Consider the following 22,557-nt stretch of genomic DNA (forward strand, 5'->3'; position numbering starts at 1 on the left):
ACCATGTGTACTCCTTTTGAGCTGATGCACAGCTGCTCATTGCATATTTTGATACAGAAGATGGTTTTCCTCATCACAATCCCTTCAGCTTGTTGTGATGTCAATCTGAAGTGATTGCGATGAGGTAAACAGTCTTCCAGACAAACTGGTTCTGAGGACTAAGGTGGCCTTTTTGCTGAAAGTTGGCACTCCTTTTTATATTGGGCCATTTATGTTCTTTGTCCCACCTCACCCCTCGAAGGAGGATGAGAGACTCCATCGGCTAAACCCCATTAGATCTTTAAGTTTTTACATAGATCACACCAAAAACCATTGGGTCAGCTTTTTGAGGGGTTCTGTTGTGCAAAAAAGATACGTCGGTCCAGAGAAGGACTTTGTCAAGGCAGATAGTCCTCTGCCTTATGATATGCTACGTGATGGCCAAGAAGCAGCCTCCAGAAGGATTGAGGCTCATTCCACCATTGTTAATACTACTACCACCGCATTAGCAAGCAGAGTGCCTATTCTTTACATCTGTCAGGCCATCACGTGGGCATCAATTGCACACATTAACAAAGCAGTAATGCCTTGACAGCCAGGTCCAACAGTAAGGACATTTTGACTGTTTGGTCCTCAAGGCCTTTTTAATCTAAGCCCACTACACAAGCCCTCCACTTTGGGAATACTACTTTGGAATTAATTCTAAAGGTAAGGAACCTGCAGTTCGAAATCAAGTTGCTCACCTTCTGTAACACTTTTCTGGTGGATACTCTTTCTAACTGGAGGTTCTTTATCGCCCTCAACTCCCCAATCTGTGGCTTTTTTAATCTCTAAAAAGATCCCAAGTTAGGTACCAGCACACTTGTACCAACAATTTTTAAATGCTCTGCATCTAAGGGGCTTATATGGGGCTCCTTTACGTCAATTCAGTGGCAGAATGAAGTTAACTCTGAGTCACATGGCGCCATGTGGCAGCATGCAGGAGCACAGCTTTGAAAAGTTGCGGATCCAGTCTGGTAAATATTCTAAAGGTGAGGATTCAGCGATTAGGTAGAGCATTCACCAGAAACAGTGTTACCCAAAGTTAGCAACTTGTTTATTAGAACAAACACCAAAACCAATGATTTCCCACTCTACTGTCGACCTTTGAGGTTGTATTATCTCAGTACATCTGTCTTGTTGCTGTCCAACTTGGGAAATATTTGCATCACATGGGCACCTCTTATGAGTAACAGATGTTTCCTTTTCCAAGTGATAAATGCTTATTGAGTGCTATTCATGTCTCTCAGTCTGGTACTGCCTTAACTGTTCCTGCCTTGTCTTGTGCCCAGGCAACTTCATCATTGTTTTCCCAAGCCTTTTAACCCTTTCGCCGCGGAGCTAATTCGCTTGAGATGGGGGGCAGGGGGGCCACGCGCTGCGCCGCAGTGCTTGTGACGAGCTCGGCTCGTCATGCAGCACAGTGGTGCTGTGCTCATGACGAGCTGAGCTCTTCATGACTCTGCCCACTCAATGGAACGCCCCGCACAGGAGGGGAATTATCCCCGCGTGGACGTTCCGCAGCAGTCATGACGAGCTGAGCTCGTCATGAGCACAGAGCCACCGTGCTGCATGACGAGCTGAGCTCGTCATGAGCACCCAAAGTGTTAAATTTGCCATTCCACTCTGTGAATGGATATGTTGTTTGTGGTTGAGTGATCCAAAGGGTCCAGACGGTTGTTTAATGAAATACATCTAATGAGCCATTCAACACAGGGACTAAACATATATTTGACAAGTAAATGAAGAGTAGTTGAGGCGTATTAGCTGGAAGCGCAGAGATAAAAATTAAAAGAATGTGTTTATTGTCCTAGGCAAATAAAATCCAAATGTGACCCAATGTGATCATCATAGATGACCCCTATGTAGAAAACTCCCTTTCAAATGCTGCCATAAAAAGTGCAATTATTTGTATTTCCTTTTTAGGATCTGTGAGATCCAGGCTGTTGACTGCACCACCATTACTTCGTTTACTGTACGAGAATGTGAAGGTTCTAGCAGAATGGGGTCAAGGCCACGACGCTACCTCTTCACTGGGCACTCAAACGGAAGTATTCAAATGTGGGATCTGACTACCGCCATGGACATGGTGAGCAAAAGTGAAGACAAAGGTATGTGCATTTGGGATTTCTTCACATTTCTGCTCATGTTGTTATTGAATTCATTCATTGTGACTTTGATGTTCAATTACCTATTCATCGTGTACCCTTTTTTCTTAGATGTTGGGGGGCCTACAGAAGAGGAACTGCTTAAACTTCTAGATCAGTGTGATCTGAGCACTTCTCGCTGTGCCACGCCTAACATCAGCCCAGCCACTTCGGTACTTCAACAAAGTCACCTACGTGATTCTAACACTAGGTAAACAGCTTAAGCTACTTAAACTGTATTGTGAAAAGCTGACTACAGTTTTTTTGTAGATATTTGTAAATTATATTTTCTCAATTGTGAATAACCATACTGTTAGTTTGTTGAATTCTGGTGTTATGGGGATGCACATAAATTCCTTTGATCAATCAGTATTACAGACCTTTAATTGAAACAACTAATATAAAAAAAGAGAAAAAAAATTACTTTTTAACCCCTTCCACGCTGATGACGAGCTGGGCTCGTCATGGCGTAGCCTCCTCGCACGCTGATGACGAGCCCAGCTCGTCACGTAAAGTGCGGTTTTAAAAAACTCAGCACAGGAGCGGAATTGCCATAGCGCGCATGCAGTTAAAAGGATGGCTAAGGGTAAAAAAATGAATGAGGAAAATTAGAGAGAGTTGTGATGTTACTCTGTGAAGCAGTTCAGTAGTACTGCTCCAAGAGGTGAGAGTTTTAAAGTTTTTGGAAGCAGAGTAGGTCCAAAACACGCCCCATCACGCTGCCTGCACGCCCAAGTCGGCTCTCTGATTAGTTGACAACTACCAAATAAACACTACCATTGGTGTTCCTTATTAACCAATCAGAGGGCCGGCTGGCGCGTACAGTCAGCGTGAGCAGACACACTGTAGACTCTCTGTGTTCCACCCTGCCCGGGTTCGCACTCTGCCTCCTCTCCACACTGCTGGACGTGCGGTGAGGTGCCACGACATTGCTGCCATCTCTGCTGGAAGGAGACATGTGAGCTGCCCCCACGCTGTAGACTTGCTGTGTCTCACCCTGCACACTCTGTACGCACTCTGCAGCCCGGTGAGCCTGGGAAAGGCGCCCGCCGCCTCCTCTCCACACTGCTGGGTGTGCTGTGAGGAGCCATGCCATTGCCGCCGTCTCTTTGTGTTAAAAATGCCTGGGCTTGTTGGTGCAACCAACGCACGCGGTGGACGAGTGGAGCCCCCAATGCATGCGACTGCCTCTACGGGATCCTTCCCGAGGGGTGTACCTGCTATTTCCGGTTGACTCTTTAGCATTTTGTCGTGTTTTAAAAAAAAAAAAAAATCTGTGCAATCACCTCGTGATTGCATAAATAGTCAGTGTTATATGAATTGAGCTGTGTCACTGGTTTGCGAATGGCGGCCTAAAGGGGTAGTCTTGGCGCTTATGAACCTAAGCTTGTGTGTATCCCTTCTCCACCTTTGTTGTTGTGCTACAGCATCACAGGTTCTAAGGGGGTGAGGTGCGGTGTCTTGCGCTGCTTATAGACCACTCCCCCTCTGTGTGTAAGCGAACCACCCCTACAGCTGCATTAACAACTATGATAGTATTAATTTGCCCTTCTCACCCAACTCATAAATTCTACATATCTGATAGTCTTTTAGCTGCAGATTCCGTAAATTAGACTATTCTCCAGGCGTCAGACTGGATCTGAAAATGTTCGTATCACTGCTCACCTAAAAGTGGCATAGTTCAGATCTGCGTGTATGGTCAGCATCGTTCGTTCAGTGTGCTGACGTAAGTTCTTTTCTTTCCACGACAATCTGTGTAGATTTGGAGCGAGATACCCCCAGTAACCTTGTAACTGATATTTTTCGAGACTTAAATCCTGGGGTGAGAGATGTCAACCAAAAAGGCAGGTTTTAAGCCATGCAGCACCTGTTAATGCCAGATGTCGGTGATAGACCTGTATTCTGTGTGCCTTTGATGTCTGGAGTGCAATCACTATGTCAAGATGTGAGAAGATTACAGCACCATGTTTCCTAAGGAGCAGAGGGAGTAGTCCCTCCTGCTCCCCGCTGCCGATCGAGCCCACGACACTCAGGATCTCAGTTGGGAGGAAGGTCTTGAGATCATTTGAGGGGTAGTACCTGCGATCCTCGTTGCACTGCAAGTTGCCTGGGAAGTCAGGTAAGTCCCTCAAGAAAAAGAAAAAGTGGAAAAGGCCTTCAGATGAGTTGCGGGCCGTCAGCACTTGTTGCCTAGCTCTGTGGTGGAGCCTGGGCCGTTTCCATGCCTCCTTGAGTTTACGGAAGCCGGAGGGACCCCCACCCAAATAAAAGAATTGCCATGCACCTCATCTTTGAGGAGGGGCCACCACTGGTTTTATGCTGGCAGGTTTGCTCTTGGGGCAAGTCAGGCCTCAAGGATCCAGTGACGAATCTGGAGCGGCACTGGTTGAGTGACCTCCACCTTCCCCTGCAGCCGCTCTAGTGCCAAAACCGCCCCTATCGGCATCAGACCGACTCAGACATTCAGCAGGAGAGGGATCATCGGACGCCAACTGGGGCAGCCACCTCATGTCAGAGTCAGTGCCTTATTTCTATGAGAGGTCTGGATTGGGTGATGATTGGGAGCGGTCTTCAGACCCTTATGTGTACCAGCCATTAAAGATCCTGCGGACGCCTGGTATGAGGATCTGGTGGATACCAGTGGACTGGACACCTCCCCAGATACTCCCCCTACTATGGCTACTGAGGAGGGTGCCTCATTTGCAGCAATGGTGCAGAGGGCAGTTAAGAGGCCAGGACCTTACGCTGCCCTCATTGGCAGTCAAGACAAACATTTTGACTGAGGTGCTTCAACCGGTAGTTGCCCCCACTAAACCATTACTCCCATTTAATGAAGCTCTTACTGGTGTCCTAATGGGGGCCTAGTCCAAGGCCTACACTGTGAATAGGATGATTACTCACTGTCCTCACCCTGCCCCAGTTCCCTCACCTAGGTCCCATCCTAGAGAGCTTGGTGGTCCAGGCCTCCACTTCCAAAATCAATCCCGGTACATTCCCTACCACCCCACAGAATAGATACCCAAATGGCTGGATACCCTAGGGAAGTAGATGTTCTCATCTGCCAGCTTGACACTGGGGTCAGTGAACACCATGTTCCTCTTGGGCTGATACTCACATATGATCTGGAACTCGGTTGGGCGAGTGCTGTCCATGGTTGTGGAGGAGGCCCAAGCCACACTCTGTCAAGCAATTGATCATGGCAGAGATGCAGTCAAAATCAAGATAAAAATTGGGCTGGATATGACAGACTCACTGGGCAGAGCGATTTCATTGTTGGTGACCCTTAGGCAAGGGCCCTGGGTGAGAACTATTGGCTTTTCAGCATATGTCCACACCTCGGTCATTGACATACACTTTGATGGCTCCGGTTTTTTTAGAGAGAAGGAGAGTGCTTTAATGACAGCAGAGATAGGCAATGGTGCCAGCAAGGGATTCATTTTTGATAATTGCTTTCCAGTTCAGGAAAAGAAAAAATAATTCTCAATAATCCTGGCTGATTAATCAGCAACTGCACTAATAAATGAATATCAAACAAGGAGTTCGAATTAATCAACTGACTTGCATCAATTAGTTATTGAAAAATAGAAGGAGACACGGAGAAGATTTATTTTTTTTGATAAAAAGTAGTTGATTTATATGTTTGATTATTCAAATTCAGAAAAACAGGGTACAGATCAACAATTTCAGGTCATAGACACAGATCAACATGAATGAAATAAAGAATTGTGAAATCAGCCAATATTTCATTCATGAAAAAAGTCCAATACAAATATGATACAGAAAAGATGAGTATTATCATAAAATCATAGATTCATCATCTGATTGAATTAAATCGCAAGCACAGGAATAGGATTCAGTAGTCGACGTTTCGGTCTCCTGTAGAACAAATCAATGAGACCTTCCTCAGGACAAAACAGTAGATCAGCAGTTGTGACCCTTGAAAAAAACACACAGAAAGGACTGCATAAATTAGTCCTCCATCGGATTCAGCAAACTTTTGTTCTTATTTTCTGTTTGTTTATGTTGTTAGATTTTGTAATGTAACAGATGATCGAACCGTGGTCGTCATAAACTTTTTTGGAATGTTCAATTTGCAGACAAATATCTATATGTGGCACTCTGTAACCGCGATCAGAGCAGCATAGCAGTCAGTCTCAGCGTCGGTGTGAAAGCTTGGCCTCGAACGAGGCCAAGCTTTCACGCCGACGCTGACGCCGCCGACGACACAGAGACTGACTGCTATGCTGCTCTGATCGCGGTTACAGAGTAACTAATTGATGCAAGTCAGTTGATTAATTCGAACTCCTTGTTTGATATTCATTTATTAGTGCAGTTGCTGATTAATCAGCCAGGATTATTGAGAATTATTTTTTTCTTTTCCTGAACTGGAAAGCAATTTTCAAAAATAAATCCCTTGCTGGCACCATTACCTATCTCTCATAGACGCCCAAGCCCGCAAGGGTTGATTGGGTTTTCCCACCCCCTCTTTTTTTGTTTAATGACAGCAGGGCTACAGCCAGGTCCTTGGGCCTGTCTATGGCACCTCAACAACCCCAGCCTACCTTCTGCCCCCTTTGTGTCCATGGAAGAGGCTTTCAACTAGGTCTCTACACTCCCAGCCAGAAAGTTTCCCAATCTTTTTTGTGTCCGAAGACGCAGTGCCCACAGCACACGTGAGACAGGTAGCCAGAAGTTGGACCAGTCCACCAACCCCACCCTATGACAGCCACAGCTTACAAACCCCTTTAGTTTGGCCCTTCAACCATCGTGGGATTCCAGTGGGGAACATGATACTTCATCACCTGCACAACTTGAGGTCAATAAGATCTGACCTTTGGGTTTGTAGCTCATCCAAAGGGCTACTTGCCCTATGTGACCACCCCTCCACCCATACTACCCACTCACGACAGGCTGACAGTGGACCAGCTCTCCTTTCTCCATATGGAAGTGCTGGCTTTCTTAGTCAAGGGAGCCACAGAGAGGGTGCCCGCATCAGAAGTAGGTCGTTGTTATTCCCATCACTTCTGGTGCCCAAAAAGGACGGAGGTCTTTGTTCTCTTTTAGACCTGTGCCTTCTCAACCTCTTCTTTAACAAGCATTTGCAATGCAATAGGTGTCACATTTACGGGAGTTTGAGCTATTGGCATTGTAAATGACAATGCCTTATATTTATGTTTTTTTTTTAAACTGATAAATAAAGGGCATTGTCATTTACAATGCCATTAGCTTGAACTCTCACAAATGAGAGACCTATTCCATTGCAAATGCGCTAAAACAGAGCGTGTCCTGTCGTTTCCTGTTGGCAAGAGCAGGCAGGGCAAAGCTCTTTGAGAAAATAGAAAAAGGAGGTACTAAGAAGGGACTACTAAGCCTATTTACTAATAAAAAGCCACAGTTTACAATGGACAATGACACAAGCCAATAAAAAAACTCAGCGGAGAGTGGGTGAAGCTTCACATCCGTACCTAACACAGCATGCCTTGCAGAGCAGCGCATGCACTGCTTAGGCTGGACCTACAAAGGAGAAATTCAAAATCCTCAGTCCCGCAAGTCCTGTCTGCCGTGGACCTGAGAGACTGGATGGTAACGTTGGACTTGCTGGACACATATTTCCACATCCCCGTCCAGCCTGGCCACAGACCTTACCTTCTTTTCACAGTGAGCCGAGAGCGTTTTCAGGTTGCTGTGCTCGCCTTCGGCCTTACCAGCACCCCTTGGGTGTTCACGAAAGTGATGGCAGTGGTCACAACTCATCTGCAGAGGTTAGGGATTCCAGTCGTCCCCTACCTTGATGATTGGTTGTTGAAGGCGAACTCACCCCATGCCGTCGTCCCACCTCCAGACTCCAGAAAACCTTCTGCATTTGCTGGGGTTCACTAACAACGTGCCGAAGGGCCGCATGACTCCTTCTCAGATGCTCCCTTTCATCAGAGTTGTACTGAACACTGCGCAATTTTGGGCTTATCCTCTGCTCCGTGTCCAGGATATTAAGGTTATGATATCAGTGTTTCAGCCTCTATCTGGGATTTTGGTGTAACGTAATTAGGCTGCTAGGCCTCAGGGCCTCCTCCATCCTGCTTGTGACATATGCTCATTGGCATGTGCAAGCTCTGCAGTGGGTCCAGAATTTCCAATGGGTACAGCATCAGGAATCTCTTCAACATGGTCCAGATCTCGGAGGGAACAGCAGAAGACCTGCAGTGGTGGCTGAGAAACCACAATTGGGTCAGTGACAGACCCCTCCCTCTTCCCCAGCTAGAGCTGACTGTAGTGACAGATGCGTCACTTCTGGGCGGAGGCAGCCATCTGAGAGAGGTGGAGATCAGAAGACTCTGGTCTCCAGTGTCGTCCGGGATCCACATCAGCCTGTTGGAACTTCGAGTGATGCAATTGGCTTTGAAAGCCTTTCTTCCTTTCATCAGGGGAAGGCTAGTACAGGTGTTCACAGACATCGCCAGCGCCGTGTGGTATTTCAACAAACCAAGCAGAGTGGGGTTGTAGACCCTTTGTCAAGAGGCTTTGCACCTCTGGACATGGCTGGAACACCAGGGCATATCCCTGGTGGTTCAACACCTGGCAGGCTGTCTTAACGCGAGTATAGGAGCAAGTATGTGGCATGGTGTATAGACCAACATGTTGCCCTGCTGTCAGCTCCTCTTTCCTAAGTCCTTTAGTGTATTTTTTCCTTGGCCCAGAAGGTCTCTGCACTGGGCAAGTTGAAAGGTTATCTTTCTACCATCTTGAAATGTTTGCAGTTGCCAGACCAGCCATCCCTCTTTAAATCCCCTGTTGTACATAGGTTCTTAAAAGGCCTCCAACATATTTTTCTACCAGCGCCCTTTATTACGCCCTAGTGGGACTTGAGCTTAGTTCTTACATTCCTGATGTGCGTTCCTTTTGAGCTGTTCTACAGCTGCCTTCTTAATCTCCTAACCATCAAAAGGGTCTTTCTGGTGGTAATAACATCTGCGAGGAGGGTCAGTGATTTAAAGGTGCTGTCTGCACATCATCCATATTGTACCATCTACCCAGACAACCTGGTCCTCTACTCTAGCATTCTTTTTACCGAAGTTAGTAACTCCCTTTCACGTAGGTCAATCTATCACTCTGCCTACCTTCTATGCTCCGCCTTACCTCTCTATAGAAGAGAAAAGACTCTACCATTTGGACCCAAAAAGAGTGTTGACATTTTAATATTTCCGGGTGGACGATCAACTAACTCACGTCGGAGCCAAGAAAAGAAAGGTGGTGCAGAAACAGACTATCTCACGATTGATAGTGCTGTGAGAAGTTGGCCCGATATGCAACGTTCGCTATTCTAGCGACCGCTATGTATCGTTCCAACGACCCTTATGGTGTTTGGTTGTAAGTCAACCTATAGACCAGCTATCCTAGTAGCGTGGATACGAGCAGTCTAAGGCTAAAGACTCGAGAGGGCGCGTTAAGCCAGCTGTTTACCACACATGTACCCCTTGAACACCCAGTGAAAGGACACCACACAAGTGTTATGAAAATAAACAATATATTTATTAAGAATCACAACAGCCCTGTACTCTTTATGAGGACAGGGTACTAAGCACAAACCAAATCTCTTTAGCAGATACTTCAAGTGCACAGTTTAAAACAAGTGTCCGGGGACACGGAAAGGTTAAGGCAAGTCGGAAGCGAGGGACTCGGGACCCTAGAGTAAGGAGGCTATGCAGGCACTGAAATGCCGAGTTACCTAGCCACGAGGGCTGCGGCTGCAAGTCTTACAGGCGTCGGGGTCTTCGCTGACGAGCCAGGAGCCGGAAGAAAAAGGAGTTGCTGGCCGGCGACCAGTGATGAATAGTTCGTAGGGATCCAAGCCTGGATCGGAGATTGATGAAACCTGAAAGCAGAGGGGACCAAGTTCGTACTACTAGCCAGTAGTCAGAGGGTACCAGGAAGGCACCAGTTGGCCGTCACCTCGACCAGGTGAGTGGGCGACGCTAGGCTCTGCAGTCTCACGGACCAGGAGGCGTTGTCGGCGACCACGGTGGAGGTGCGAGCTGTCCCACGACGGATGTCGCTGTCGGCGTCTTGAGTGGACCAGGAGGGTCCGGGGTGCTTCTCAAAAAGATGGAAGCAAGGGCCAGTCTGGAGCAACCAGACCGGCAGTGTTGATTCTCGGATGTCGTCACAGAAGGGCACGAGCCAGCGGCAAGTGACCAGACAACGTGCTGAGCAGCGAGCAGAAGGGCCCCACGCAGATCGTGGAGATGCTGGGAGACTGCACTTCGGTGCTGGAGCGGCTCAGGGTCGGGGCTTCTCGGACCCCAGAGCACTCACCAGAGAGTTACCTCGATGGTCGTGCTGGTTTTTAAGAGCGTGCAGGTTCTGATGATGGCCGGTCCCTCGAGGTCTCGTCGCACCCACAGATCACAGCTGAGCTGATGACGTGGGTAGAGGTCAGAGGTGCCAGGGAAGCCGGTTTCTCGTCGAGCTGGGCCGTCGGATTCCTTGAGGAAGGACTTACAGCAAACCGCAGAGTTCTTAGATGGTGCCCGCTGATGCAGGGTGACTACTCCTTAGTCACAAGGGAGAAATCTTGAGAAGAGTCTTGAAGTCCTTTCGTAGAAAGTATTCTTGATTCAAAGATGATCTAATTTGGAAGGGCCCCCGCTCCGGCCTTTATCCTAAAGAAAGGGGTGGGTACATGACTAGGTCCTGCCCTAAGGGTGGGACCAGGAAGGGGGGTAGTTACACCCCTCTCCCCTGCCGGACTTTCCCCAGGCCAGGGCTGTCGCCCCTGGAACTGGTTCTAACCGGCAGATGCGTAGTGAGCACCGGGGTGCCACTCCGCAGTCACCTTCTCGCAAAAGCCCTACCTACCCAGAATACACAAACCCTGTCTGGGACGGTGCGAACACCGCCCTCGACAGGAAACCCTTTGTCCAAGTGCTCCTCGCTGGAAGGACTCCCAGCAGCAGGAGGTCAGACTCGTGTCTGTGGTGGCAGCATCCATTTTGTGGAGCTGAGGCTTTCGTTAACTTTAACCGGGGTTCACAGTTACGTACATGTCGTGTCCCTCTAGAAGGGCGGAATGCTAACCTCGTCGCCAGAGTTGGTGAGAGGGCAGCATCCCGATTCGTATGACACCTTACTCGACATGTCTTGATAACGCGACACCGAAGTTACCGATATGGTACGCGTTATCATGGAACAGCCATTGGGTCTTGATTCCGCAAGCTGCAACCGGGCTCGGCTCGGGCCTGAGCTTAGTTCACACGAGCCCATGCACTCTGCCTTCAGGATTGTCAAGGCCTGCCATAGGAGTGACTGATAGGAACTCGGGTGTCCATTTGGGGGTTAGATATAGGGCTACTATATCTAAAGCAAAGGGTGATTACACGACTTCGCCCCAGCTGTCATGCAGCCAGTTGTGTCAAATTTAGGAGGCCAGCCAGGGGTGGCATAATACATGCTGCAGCCCCTGGCGGCCCTGGGTGCACCTATGCCCTGAGTTACAGGGTCTGATAAGGTGGCCCAGTACCAATTGGTAAATGCACCTAGGGTACATCTCGTAATTTAGAAAGAGAACAGCCAGGCTGTGGGTCTGATTGGCAGGCCCACAGCCAGAGAAAGTCGTAAACCAGTGAAACAAAAGCAAAAAATCTGGGTGATCATAGGATTGCAGACCCTACTCTCCTACATGACCCCCCCCCAAACGTCGGAGCAACTAACTAACCTTGACCAGGTGAGTCTTCTTGTTCTAAGTGGAAATATCTGGAGAGCCCATCGGCATTGCCATGATCAGTACCAGGTCTATGTTCCACTGTGAAGTCCATCCCCTGTAGGGAAATGGACCACCTAAGCAGTTTGGGGTTTTCACCCTTCATCTGATTTAGCCACAAGAGGGGCTTATGGTCGGTCTGAATCTTGAAGTGAGTGCCAAACAAGTATGGCCTCAGCTTCTTCAGGGCCCAAACCACAGCAAAGGCCTCCCTCTCAATAGCTGACCAATTCTTCTCTCTAGGGGTCAGCCGTCTGCTTATAAAAGCAATGGGCTGGTCTTGACCATCAAAATTCAGTTGAGAAAGAACAGCTCCCACACCCAACTCAGAAGCATCTGTTTGGACAATGAATGGTTTGGAGTAGTCCGGACTCTTGAGGATAGGCGCCGTGCACATGGCCTGCTTTAGGTCATCGAATGCTTTTTGACAGCTCGCTGCCCACTGAACCTTTTTTGGCATTTTCTTACTTGTCAGTTCATTTAATGGTGTCACGATGGAACCATAGTTCCTGACAAACTTCCTGTAGTAACCAGTCAGGCCCAAGAAAGCTCGAACCTGAGTCTGGGTGGTTGGAGGAGCCCAGTCCCTGATTGACTGTATCTTGCTCTCCAGTGGCTGAACCTGACCTCCACCGACAAGGTGGCCCAGGTATACAACCTGTGTCTGCCCTATCTGGCACTTGGTGGCCTTGATAGTGAGACCTGCTGCTTGCAGTGCCTCTAACGTCTTCCGCAGGTGGACCAGGTGATCCTCCCAGGTGGAGCTAAAGACAGCAATATCGTCAAGATACGCCGCACAGAAGTCGTCCAGCCCAGTAAGGACGTGATTCACCAACCGTTGGAAGGTGGCAGGTGCATTTTTCAGACCAAAGGGCATCACCACGAACTGATAATGCCCACCAGGGGTTGAAAATGCTGTTTTAGGCTTGGCGTCCTCAGCTAACCTGATTTGCCAATACCCAGCTGTCAGGTCAAACGTACTTAAGTAGTTGGCCGAAGCCAATCTATCGATAAGCTCGTCTGCCCTTGGTATTGGGTGGGCGTCAGTCTTAGTGACTGCATTGAGACCCCTGTAGTCTACGCAAAACCTCATCTCTCTCTTACCACCCTGGGTGTGAGGTTTCGGCACTAGAACTACGGGACTAGCCCAAGGGCTATCCGAGGGTTCAATGACTCCCAGCTCCAACATTTTCTGCACTTCACTTTTGATGCAGTCTCTAACGTGATCAGGCTGCCTGTAGATTTTACTCTTTACGGGCAAGCTGTCACCAGTGTCGACCTCATGGGTGCACCAATCGGTCTGACTGGGTGTCAGAGAAAACAGATGTCGGAACGACTGAAGAACCTGTTTACAGTCGCTCTGTTGATGTTCGGAGAGGCTGCCACAAAAGACAACACCATCTACCGAGCCATCGTCAGGATTCTGAGAGAGCAGGTCGGGGAGAGGGTCACTCTCCTCTTCCTGTCCCTCATCTAGGGCCATGAGCAAACTCATGTCCTTCCTGTCGACATATGCTTTTAGCCTGTTGACATGAAGCACCCTGTGGGGGCTCCGGGGAGTTCCCAGGTCGACCAGGTAGGTGACCTCTCCCTTTTTCTCCAGGATGGTGTGGGGCCCGGACCATTTGTCCTTGAGTGCTGCTGGGGCCACTGGCTCCAACACCCACACCTTCTGTCCGGGCTGGTAAACAGTCAAGACAGCCTTTTGGTCATGCCAAGCTTTTTGGAGTTCTTGGCTGGCCTTAAGGTTTTCGGATGCCTTCTCCATGTATTCAGCCATCCGCGAGCGGAGGCCGAGCACATAGTCCACTATGTTGGTTGCAGGCTTTTTGAGAGGTCTCTCCCATCCTTCCTTCACCAAACACAGGGGTCCTCTTACAGGATGCCCGTACAAAAGTTCAAAAGGGCTGTAGCCAACCCCCTTCTGTGGGACTTCTCTGTAGGCGAACAAGAGGCAGGGGATCAGGACGTCCCATCTACGCCGAAGCTTTTCCGGTAGTCCATGAATCATCCCTTTTAGGGTCCTGTTGAATCTCTCAACAAGCCCATTGCATTGTGGATGATAGGGTGTAGTGAACTTGTAGTTGACACCACATTCCTTCCACATAGCAGTTAAGTAGCTCGACATAAAGTTTGCACCTCTGTCGGAGACGACCTCCTTAGGGAAGCCCACTCTGGAGAATACTCCAACTAGGGCTCTTGCCACAACAGGTGCTGTAGTGGTCCTAAGGGGAATAGCTTCAGGATACCTGGTGGCATGATCCACTACCACCAGTATAAACTTGTGCCCTGATGCTGTCGGTGGTTCCATGGGACCGACGATGTCGATCCCCACCCGTTCAAAGGGCACCCCCACCACAGGCATTGGTATAAGGGGGGCCTTTGTCGTGCCACCTGACTTACCACTGGCTTGGCAAGTGACACAGGAGCGGCAAAACTCCTTGGTATCTTCGTTCATGTGAGGCCAGTGAAAGTGCGAGACAAGCCTGTCCCACGTTTTCGTCTGGCCTAAGTGACCTGCTAAGGGAATCTCGTGGGCCAAGGTAAGTAGGAAACCACGCTGAGACAGGGGGACGACCAGCCTCCTGGTCATGCCAGGCTTGGGGTCTCTTGACTCAGTGTACAGGAGTCCATCTTCCCAGTATACCTTGTGGGTACCTGTGGCGTTCCCAGCAGCCTCAGCAGCAGCCTGCTGTCTGAGGGGTTCAAGAGAAGGGCAGTCTAACTGGTCCTTCCCCAGATCTTCCCTTGAGGGTCCCCCTGAGCCCAAGAATTCAACTTGATCAAGTTCGAACTCCCTCGGCTCAGTTTCCCTCAATTCCTGTAGGTCAGCCTCCTCTGAGACTTGATCCTCGACCTGGGGCAAGGGGGAAGGCGCAGCCTTAACCCTACTGCTCTTTTTCTTGGGAGGTGTCTGGTCCGTTGTTCCAGGATCCAGCACCTGTTCAGTGGGGCATTTCCTGACCTGTGACCTAGTCACAGCGAACACATGTGCTGGCAAACCTAACATTTCCATGTGAGTCCGGTGCTCCACTTCTGACCATTGTGACGACTCCAAATCATTGCCCAACAAACAATCCACTGGGAGGTCTGGACTAACTACAACCTTCTTTTGGTCAGTTACCCCTCCCCAGGAGAAAGCTACAATTGCCATACTGTGATTGGTAGTGACATTGCTTGCATTGGTCACCAGGAATTCTGTACCTGGCATGATCTGTCCAGGGTCCACAAAGTTAGGCGTCACCATGGTGACGCTGGCACAAGTGTCCCTATAGGCCTGAGCCATCTTTCCATTTATGAAAGGCGTCTGTCTGTATTTGCCCAAAGTATTGGGGCTTACGTCAGGGGACACGTCCACGTCCCCTGTACTGACAAGGACAGCCTGAGTGAGTGTACCAACTAAGTTGTCACGCCCCTCAGAACCCAGGGTTAACCCTACTAAACCCTTGGGAGGCGCACTACCACTGCTGACTGTACTAGGGGGCACAGGTGCCTTAGGGGCTGCAGTGGCAGGGGTCTGCCCTCCTCCTTTCTTGGTGCACTCACTAAACCAGTGAGATTTACTCTTACAGTACTGGCACCATCGTTTGGATTGGCCTTCTTTCTTCTTTTGGGGAGCCTGACCCCCACCCTCTTTGGGTTGTTGGGGACCTGTCGAAGACTTCTGGTCATTTTGTTTCCCCTTAGAATCTTTACCCTTCTGGTCTGCTTTCTTCTGACCACCTTGATTCTGGCCCTGGTTCTGTTTAACTCTCGTACGAACCCATTTGTCTGCCTTCTGCCCCAATTCTTGGGGAGAGGTCAGATCCGAGTCGACAAGATGCTGATGCAACAACTGGTTCTGACAATTGTTTAAAATTTGTTCTCTCATCATCAAATTGTACAATCCTTTGTAATCAGTAACCTTGCTGCCCAGCAACCAGCCCTCAAAAGCCTTAGTGGCACAATCGACAAAATCAGACCAGTCTTGAGCCTGCGTTTTCTGGGTATCCCTGAACAGCACCCTGTACTGCTCAGTGGTTAGGCCGAACCCTTCAACGAGTGTATTCTTCAAGACTTGGTAATTGTTAGCGTCCTCTACCCTTGTGGTGAGGAGCTTGTCTCTTCCTTTACCTTCAAAGGAGAGCCACAAGATAGCTGCCCACTGACTCTGGGGAACACCTTGCACAGTGCAGGCCCTCTCCAAAGCAGTAATCCATTTGTGGATGTCGTCCCCTTGTTTAAAGGGGGGCACTATCTTCTCAAGGTGTTTCGTATCGAAACTCTTTTCCCTATTACTAGGTATATTGCTGCCACCAGTGGGGACTGCCCCACTTAACTGTTGCTCTCTAGCAAAAGCAAGCTTTTCCTTGGCCAGGGCAAGTTCTTCCCTTTCGATCCGCAGATTAGCTGCCCTTTCCTTCGCTTCGTACACTCTCCTCTGAGGGGACGTCATCCCTCTTTGAGAAGAGTTGTGAGAGCCGTTGGTATGAAGGGATCTGCCAGAGCCTTTTGATAGAGATCTGGCTCGTCCATTCCCCATGTTAAGCGGAACCGACAGTAGCGCCGGGGTTCCCCCAGTACCACTATCGTGTCTGCTTAAGTTGGACCGTGTTAGTCTGACGACTTCTACCTGTCCCTTATCTGCCTCGTCCCCTGAGAGATCCTCATCCTCATCCTCCTCCACATCCTCGTTCTCGGTTGCGAGGTGAATGAGGTCAGGATCGTCCCGGGTTCCCTCGAGGGGAGGCATGTCTCCTTCTGGATTAGAAGAGCTACGAAGTTTCTCAGCTCTCCTGGCATCATAAGTCTCCAAGAGACCAATCAGAAAGGACGTTGTGGGGTTAGACCCCTGCTGAATCTTCCGGGAGTGACACAATCGTCTTAACTCCTTGAAGCTCAGCACAGTATATCCTGAAGGGATGACCTGTGGAGGGTCAACTGACACAAGGGGAGACTCAGAGTTTCCTCCTTGGCCCGACATACTGTTTCTAGTGTGGTGTAAGTGATGCACCTACCTACACTATGTGTTTTCCTACTGATCCCTTGCTAAGAGTTGTAGCCAAGGTGTGCTAAGCCTTGAGGAGCTACAACAGCTGGTTCAGTAGAACTCAGAGTATTCTAAGCTTTAGTTATATGTGCTAACAGTACTTGTGCGATCTTTCAACAAGATATTCTTAGGATACGTGTGGTAAAACAACAGCAAGCTCAAATCCCAACCGCTGCTCACCAATGTGAGAAGTTGGCCCGATATGCAACGTTCGCTATTCTAGCGACCGCTATGTATCGTTCCAACGACCCTTATGGTGTTTGGTTGTAAGTCAACCTATAGACCAGCTATCCTAGTAGCGTGGATACGAGCAGTCTAAGGCTAAAGACTCGAGAGGGCGCGTTAAGCCAGCTGTTTACCACACATGTACCCCTTGAACACCCAGTGAAAGGACACCACACAAGTGTTATGAAAATAAACAATATATTTATTAAGAATCACAACAGCCCTGTACTCTTTATGAGGACAGGGTACTAAGCACAAACCAAATCTCTTTAGCAGATACTTCAAGTGCACAGTTTAAAACAAGTGTCCGGGGACACGGAAAGGTTAAGGCAAGTCGGAAGCGAGGGACTCGGGACCCTAGAGTAAGGAGGCTATGCAGGCACTGAAATGCCGAGTTACCTAGCCACGAGGGCTGCGGCTGCAAGTCTTACAGGCGTCGGGGTCTTCGCTGACGAGCCAGGAGCCGGAAGAAAAAGGAGTTGCTGGCCGGCGACCAGTGATGAATAGTTCGTAGGGATCCAAGCCTGGATCGGAGATTGATGAAACCTGAAAGCAGAGGGGACCAAGTTCGTACTACTAGCCAGTAGTCAGAGGGTACCAGGAAGGCACCAGTTGGCCGTCACCTCGACCAGGTGAGTGGGCGACGCTAGGCTCTGCAGTCTCACGGACCAGGAGGCGTTGTCGGCGACCACGGTGGAGGTGCGAGCTGTCCCACGACGGATGTCGCTGTCGGCGTCTTGAGTGGACCAGGAGGGTCCGGGGTGCTTCTCAAAAAGATGGAAGCAAGGGCCAGTCTGGAGCAACCAGACCGGTAGTGTTGATTCTCGGATGTCGTCACAGAAGGGCACGAGCCAGCGGCAAGTGACCAGACAACGTGCTGAGCAGCGAGCAGAAGGGCCCCACGCAGATCGTGGAGATGCTGGGAGACTGCACTTCGGTGCTGGAGCGGCTCAGGGTCGGGGCTTCTCGGACCCCAGAGCACTCACCAGAGAGTTACCTCGATGGTCGTGCTGGTTTTTAAGAGCGTGCAGGTTCTGATGATGGCCGGTCCCTCGAGGTCTCGTCGCACCCACAGATCACAGCTGAGCTGATGACGTGGGTAGAGGTCAGAGGTGCCAGGGAAGCCGGTTTCTCGTCGAGCTGGGCCGTCGGATTCCTTGAGGAAGGACTTACAGCAAACCGCAGAGTTCTTAGATGGTGCCCGCTGATGCAGGGTGACTACTCCTTAGTCACAAGGGAGAAATCTTGAGAAGAGTCTTGAAGTCCTTTCGTAGAAAGTATTCTTGATTCAAAGATGATCTAATTTGGAAGGGCCCCCGCTCCGGCCTTTATCCTAAAGAAAGGGGTGGGTACATGACTAGGTCCTGCCCTAAGGGTGGGACCAGGAAGGGGGGTAGTTACACCCCTCTCCCCTGCCGGACTTTCCCCAGGCCAGGGCTGTCGCCCCTGGAACTGGTTCTAACCGGCAGATGCGTAGTGAGCACCGGGGTGCCACTCCGCAGTCACCTTCTCGCAAAAGCCCTACCTACCCAGAATACACAAACCCTGTCTGGGACGGTGCGAACACCGCCCTCGACAGGAAACCCTTTGTCCAAGTGCTCCTCGCTGGAAGGACTCCCAGCAGCAGGAGGTCAGACTCGTGTCTGTGGTGGCAGCATCCATTTTGTGGAGCTGAGGCTTTCGTTAACTTTAACCGGGGTTCACAGTTACGTACATGTCGTGTCCCTCTAGAAGGGCGGAATGCTAACCTCGTCGCCAGAGTTGGTGAGAGGGCAGCATCCCGATTCGTATGACACCTTACTCGACATGTCTTGATAACGCGACACCGAAGTTACCGATATGGTACGCGTTATCATGGAACAGCCATTGGGTCTTGATTCCGCAAGCTGCAACCGGGCTCGGCTCGGGCCTGAGCTTAGTTCACACGAGCCCATGCACTCTGCCTTCAGGATTGTCAAGGCCTGCCATAGGAGTGACTGATAGGAACTCGGGTGTCCATTTGGGGGTTAGATATAGGGCTACTATATCTAAAGCAAAGGGTGATTACACGACTTCGCCCCAGCTGTCATGCAGCCAGTTGTGTCAAATTTAGGAGGCCAGCCAGGGGTGGCATAATACATGCTGCAGCCCCTGGCGGCCCTGGGTGCACCTATGCCCTGAGTTACAGGGTCTGATAAGGTGGCCCAGTACCAATTGGTAAATGCACCTAGGGTACATCTCGTAATTTAGAAAGAGAACAGCCAGGCTGTGGGTCTGATTGGCAGGCCCACAGCCAGAGAAAGTCGTAAACCAGTGAAACAAAAGCAAAAAATCTGGGTGATCATAGGATTGCAGACCCTACTCTCCTACAAGTGCTCTGTATCAAAATCTGCAACGCTTTGGCCATAAAGCAACCTCCTCGCAGCTTGTGAGTTCACTCTACCATGGACAAGACTATGACCACCGTGTTAGCTTGCGGAGTTCCTGTCTTGGATAGTGTCAGGCAGCAGTGTCGGCTTCCTTGCACACATTTAGGAAGCTCTTCTGCCTGAACACTCAGGCCTGGTGTGCTGGTCCTTTGCTTGTTCGATCTTATAGAAATTTTTAGTCTAATCCACATCACCGCTCCACCACCGGGGAGGCATTGCTTGGGTATCTATTCTACGGAACGGAATCTGCGGCTAGAAGTCTAGGAATCTGCACACTGATTACATAATTTCGCTTTTGGAACTCTGCATCTGGGGGCGTGGGGACTATCGCAAGCAACTGATGGTGCCACCTACTGGTGTGCAGAGTAACTGCAGAAAGGTTTCTAGATCCAGACAATCTGATTCCTGGGGAATATTTAAAAGGTGAGGAATTTGACGTTAGACAACGTCCCCACCATAAAGAGTGTTTCTATAAGTAAGTAACTTGTTAATCTAAGCATTCTATAGTCGTTATCCCTTTCCTTATTAAAAATGTTGCCAATCTGTGGCTACTTGAAGCATCCGCCTCACTGCTTGCAAAGATACCTTATTTGTTCAGTCATAAAAAGTTGGATATCACTGGCAGTCAGAAATCTGTGGTACAGTATCTACAAATGTAAAACAAGATCATTGCTTAAGAGGTCATTCTATATATAACGTGACTTGCATTTTTATTTCAGCCTCCAACTGCAGCATCATGAAACCATCCATGAAACCGCTACCTATGGCTCTGTAAGGCCATATCGAGAGAGCCCTCTGCTGGCCAGAGCGAGGAGGACAGAGAGCTTTCACAGTTACAAAGAATTCCAGACTTTTAACCTGGGCAAGCACTTGATTGAGCCCAGCCTTCCTGAAAACAGCAGCTTCCTGCCATTGCAAGATGAAGTGAGGGTACCCGGACAGGAGGAGAGTACATCTCATAGAAAGATGTCTGCTGTTGAAGTGAGGGCCAACAGGAACTCCAATGGAGGGTCTGAATCTCAAAAGACACCCGAGAACATGCTTGATGTGAGGAAAAAGGGCTCAGAGGAGGAGAGTGAGCCAGGAAGAACAGACACTAGAAAGAAAAGCGGATTTGAAGGCGCTTTCCTACTGAGAAAAAAAGTGGTTCCCGTACCGCATTTGGCTGCCTCGCCTACACCAAGTGCTCCTGAAGCGGGGAACGAGTCACGTGGTACAGCATCCCCATCACCGACAAAGTCGAGCACATCTCCAAGGCACAAGAAAAGCGACTCGTCCAGCCAGGACTACAGCTTGTGACTATAACGGTTTTCGAAAATGCATGCAATGATTTCGTCATCCAGCACTTAGTGGGGAACAAAAAGACGGGCGCGAACTGGAATTTTAAATGCTATTCTTGAGAATTTCATTGATATTTCAATAAGGATGTTTTTAATCCTCTTATGGAACGTATAAACTCAAACCCTTAAAGTATGTTTGTTACTAAGAGCTGGACTTTACCAGTGCTGTGCACCTGACATCAAACTTTTTGCTGTGTGGCATGCTTGTTATGCTAGGCGCAAGTGTGGTCAGGACACCTGTGTGTACAAGATAAATTATTGTTTCCCCATTCGTAAATTATTGTAAAATACCTGTCTTTCCTTAACAGTATATGCAACTGCAAACCCATTCCTTCACACAGAAGACAGATCAGAATGGTTAACTCAAATCTTTTTAAAGGCAGATCCTGTTTCTGCGAGAGTTTACTTTTCCTGATGACTATCTATAATTTTTTAATATTATTGAATTCAAATATCTTAATTTTATATGCTACAATTTTCCAAAAAGATTTTCCAAACGACTAGTTGCTGTTGCCTCCAGATCCAGCAAAACATATTTTTTAAAACGTGCGTTCTTCTAATGTTAAAGTATAAATGAGAATTTATTTAAGAAAATATATAGACAGATATATAGATATGTTTGTTTTCATCGTCGTGAATGGTTTTACGATTGTTTAAAAGTTAAATATTTAAGAATTTTAAAAAATCATGCACAAAGTATGGCAAGCATGGGATTGAGATTTTGCCATAAGAAAATATTTAACTTCGAGAAAGCTGCTATTTCAGAAAAAGGCATATGGTTAAAAAATTACGTGAAATATTTTTGTTTGTAAAACATAAAACTGTAACATTGGATAGCATGCGACTCCCCACTACAAACTTTCATTTGTAATAGTTGGAAACAAATTACAATGTCTGCAGTTTTTATCGGTTTAACAGTGGTTTTGTATTTAAACGTTTAATCAAGCACCAAATGAAATAATTCTATGAATCTATGTTTACACCTTTTAAAGGACCAGAACATAAAAAATAAATGCTGCATTTTTAATGAACTACTTACTCTGTTTGCCTTTCACGAACTACCCCATCAAATGTTTTTCCTTAATCCATACCTTTCATGCTGTGCAGCAAATGTGGGCCACTGGTTAGTAGTCTTGCTGGTAAAATAAAAGCACAAACTATCACTTGCGCCATAGCTCTACACAGCCTGTGCTCAAAGAATCAGAAACCTCATTAGCTCTGCCTGCTCCAAAAAGTCGAAGTAATTTTCAAATTGCTGGGTCTTCCCACAAATTTCCTCATTTGACAAATCTCACCAGACAGGATATGGGACTGTTAGGCAGTACCCTACCTTGTATCCAGGTGGCGTAAAAGCTGTTTTTGCTGAAACAACCTCTCCAGAAATAATGTTGCAACTCCAAAATGGTGCTGTACAATCCAGTGTTATCAGGTTTTTTTCCTGCATGCCACAGATACTAATATATATTGGGGTATTTTTGATGTATTTTTCTGAATTACGGTTTCAAATCCTCTGATCCTTGTAAAAGGCCCTTATGTGTGACAAACGATTATGCTACCAACGTATGGGTGTTTGGGTCTAGACCGTGATACAGAGGGTTGTGGCCTCTCAGCCCAGATGCAACCTGAGGCCAAGAGT

At 48.5% G+C, this 22,557-nt stretch overlaps 1 protein-coding gene across 1 annotated transcript in view; it reads left to right on the forward strand.

The window, feature by feature from the left end:
* The window catches only part of KCTD3 (potassium channel tetramerization domain containing 3), a 319,588-nt gene extending 297,636 nt beyond the window's left edge, over positions 1 to 21,952 (forward strand). Inside the window, exons 16-18 of the mRNA XM_086927901.1 lie at positions 1,945 to 2,129; positions 2,238 to 2,376; positions 20,301 to 21,952. Coding sequence (XP_086784027.1) covers positions 1,945 to 2,129; positions 2,238 to 2,376; positions 20,301 to 20,880 — 904 coding nt within the window. The 3' untranslated portion in view covers positions 20,881 to 21,952. The remainder of the gene's footprint in view (positions 1 to 1,944; positions 2,130 to 2,237; positions 2,377 to 20,300) is intronic.
* Positions 21,953 to 22,557: the final 605 nt, after the last annotated feature.

The sequence above is a fragment of the Lissotriton vulgaris genome, chromosome 6, assembly GCF_964263255.1.
Source record: "Lissotriton vulgaris chromosome 6, aLisVul1.2, whole genome shotgun sequence".
Classification (NCBI taxonomy): Eukaryota; Metazoa; Chordata; class Amphibia; order Caudata; family Salamandridae; genus Lissotriton; species Lissotriton vulgaris.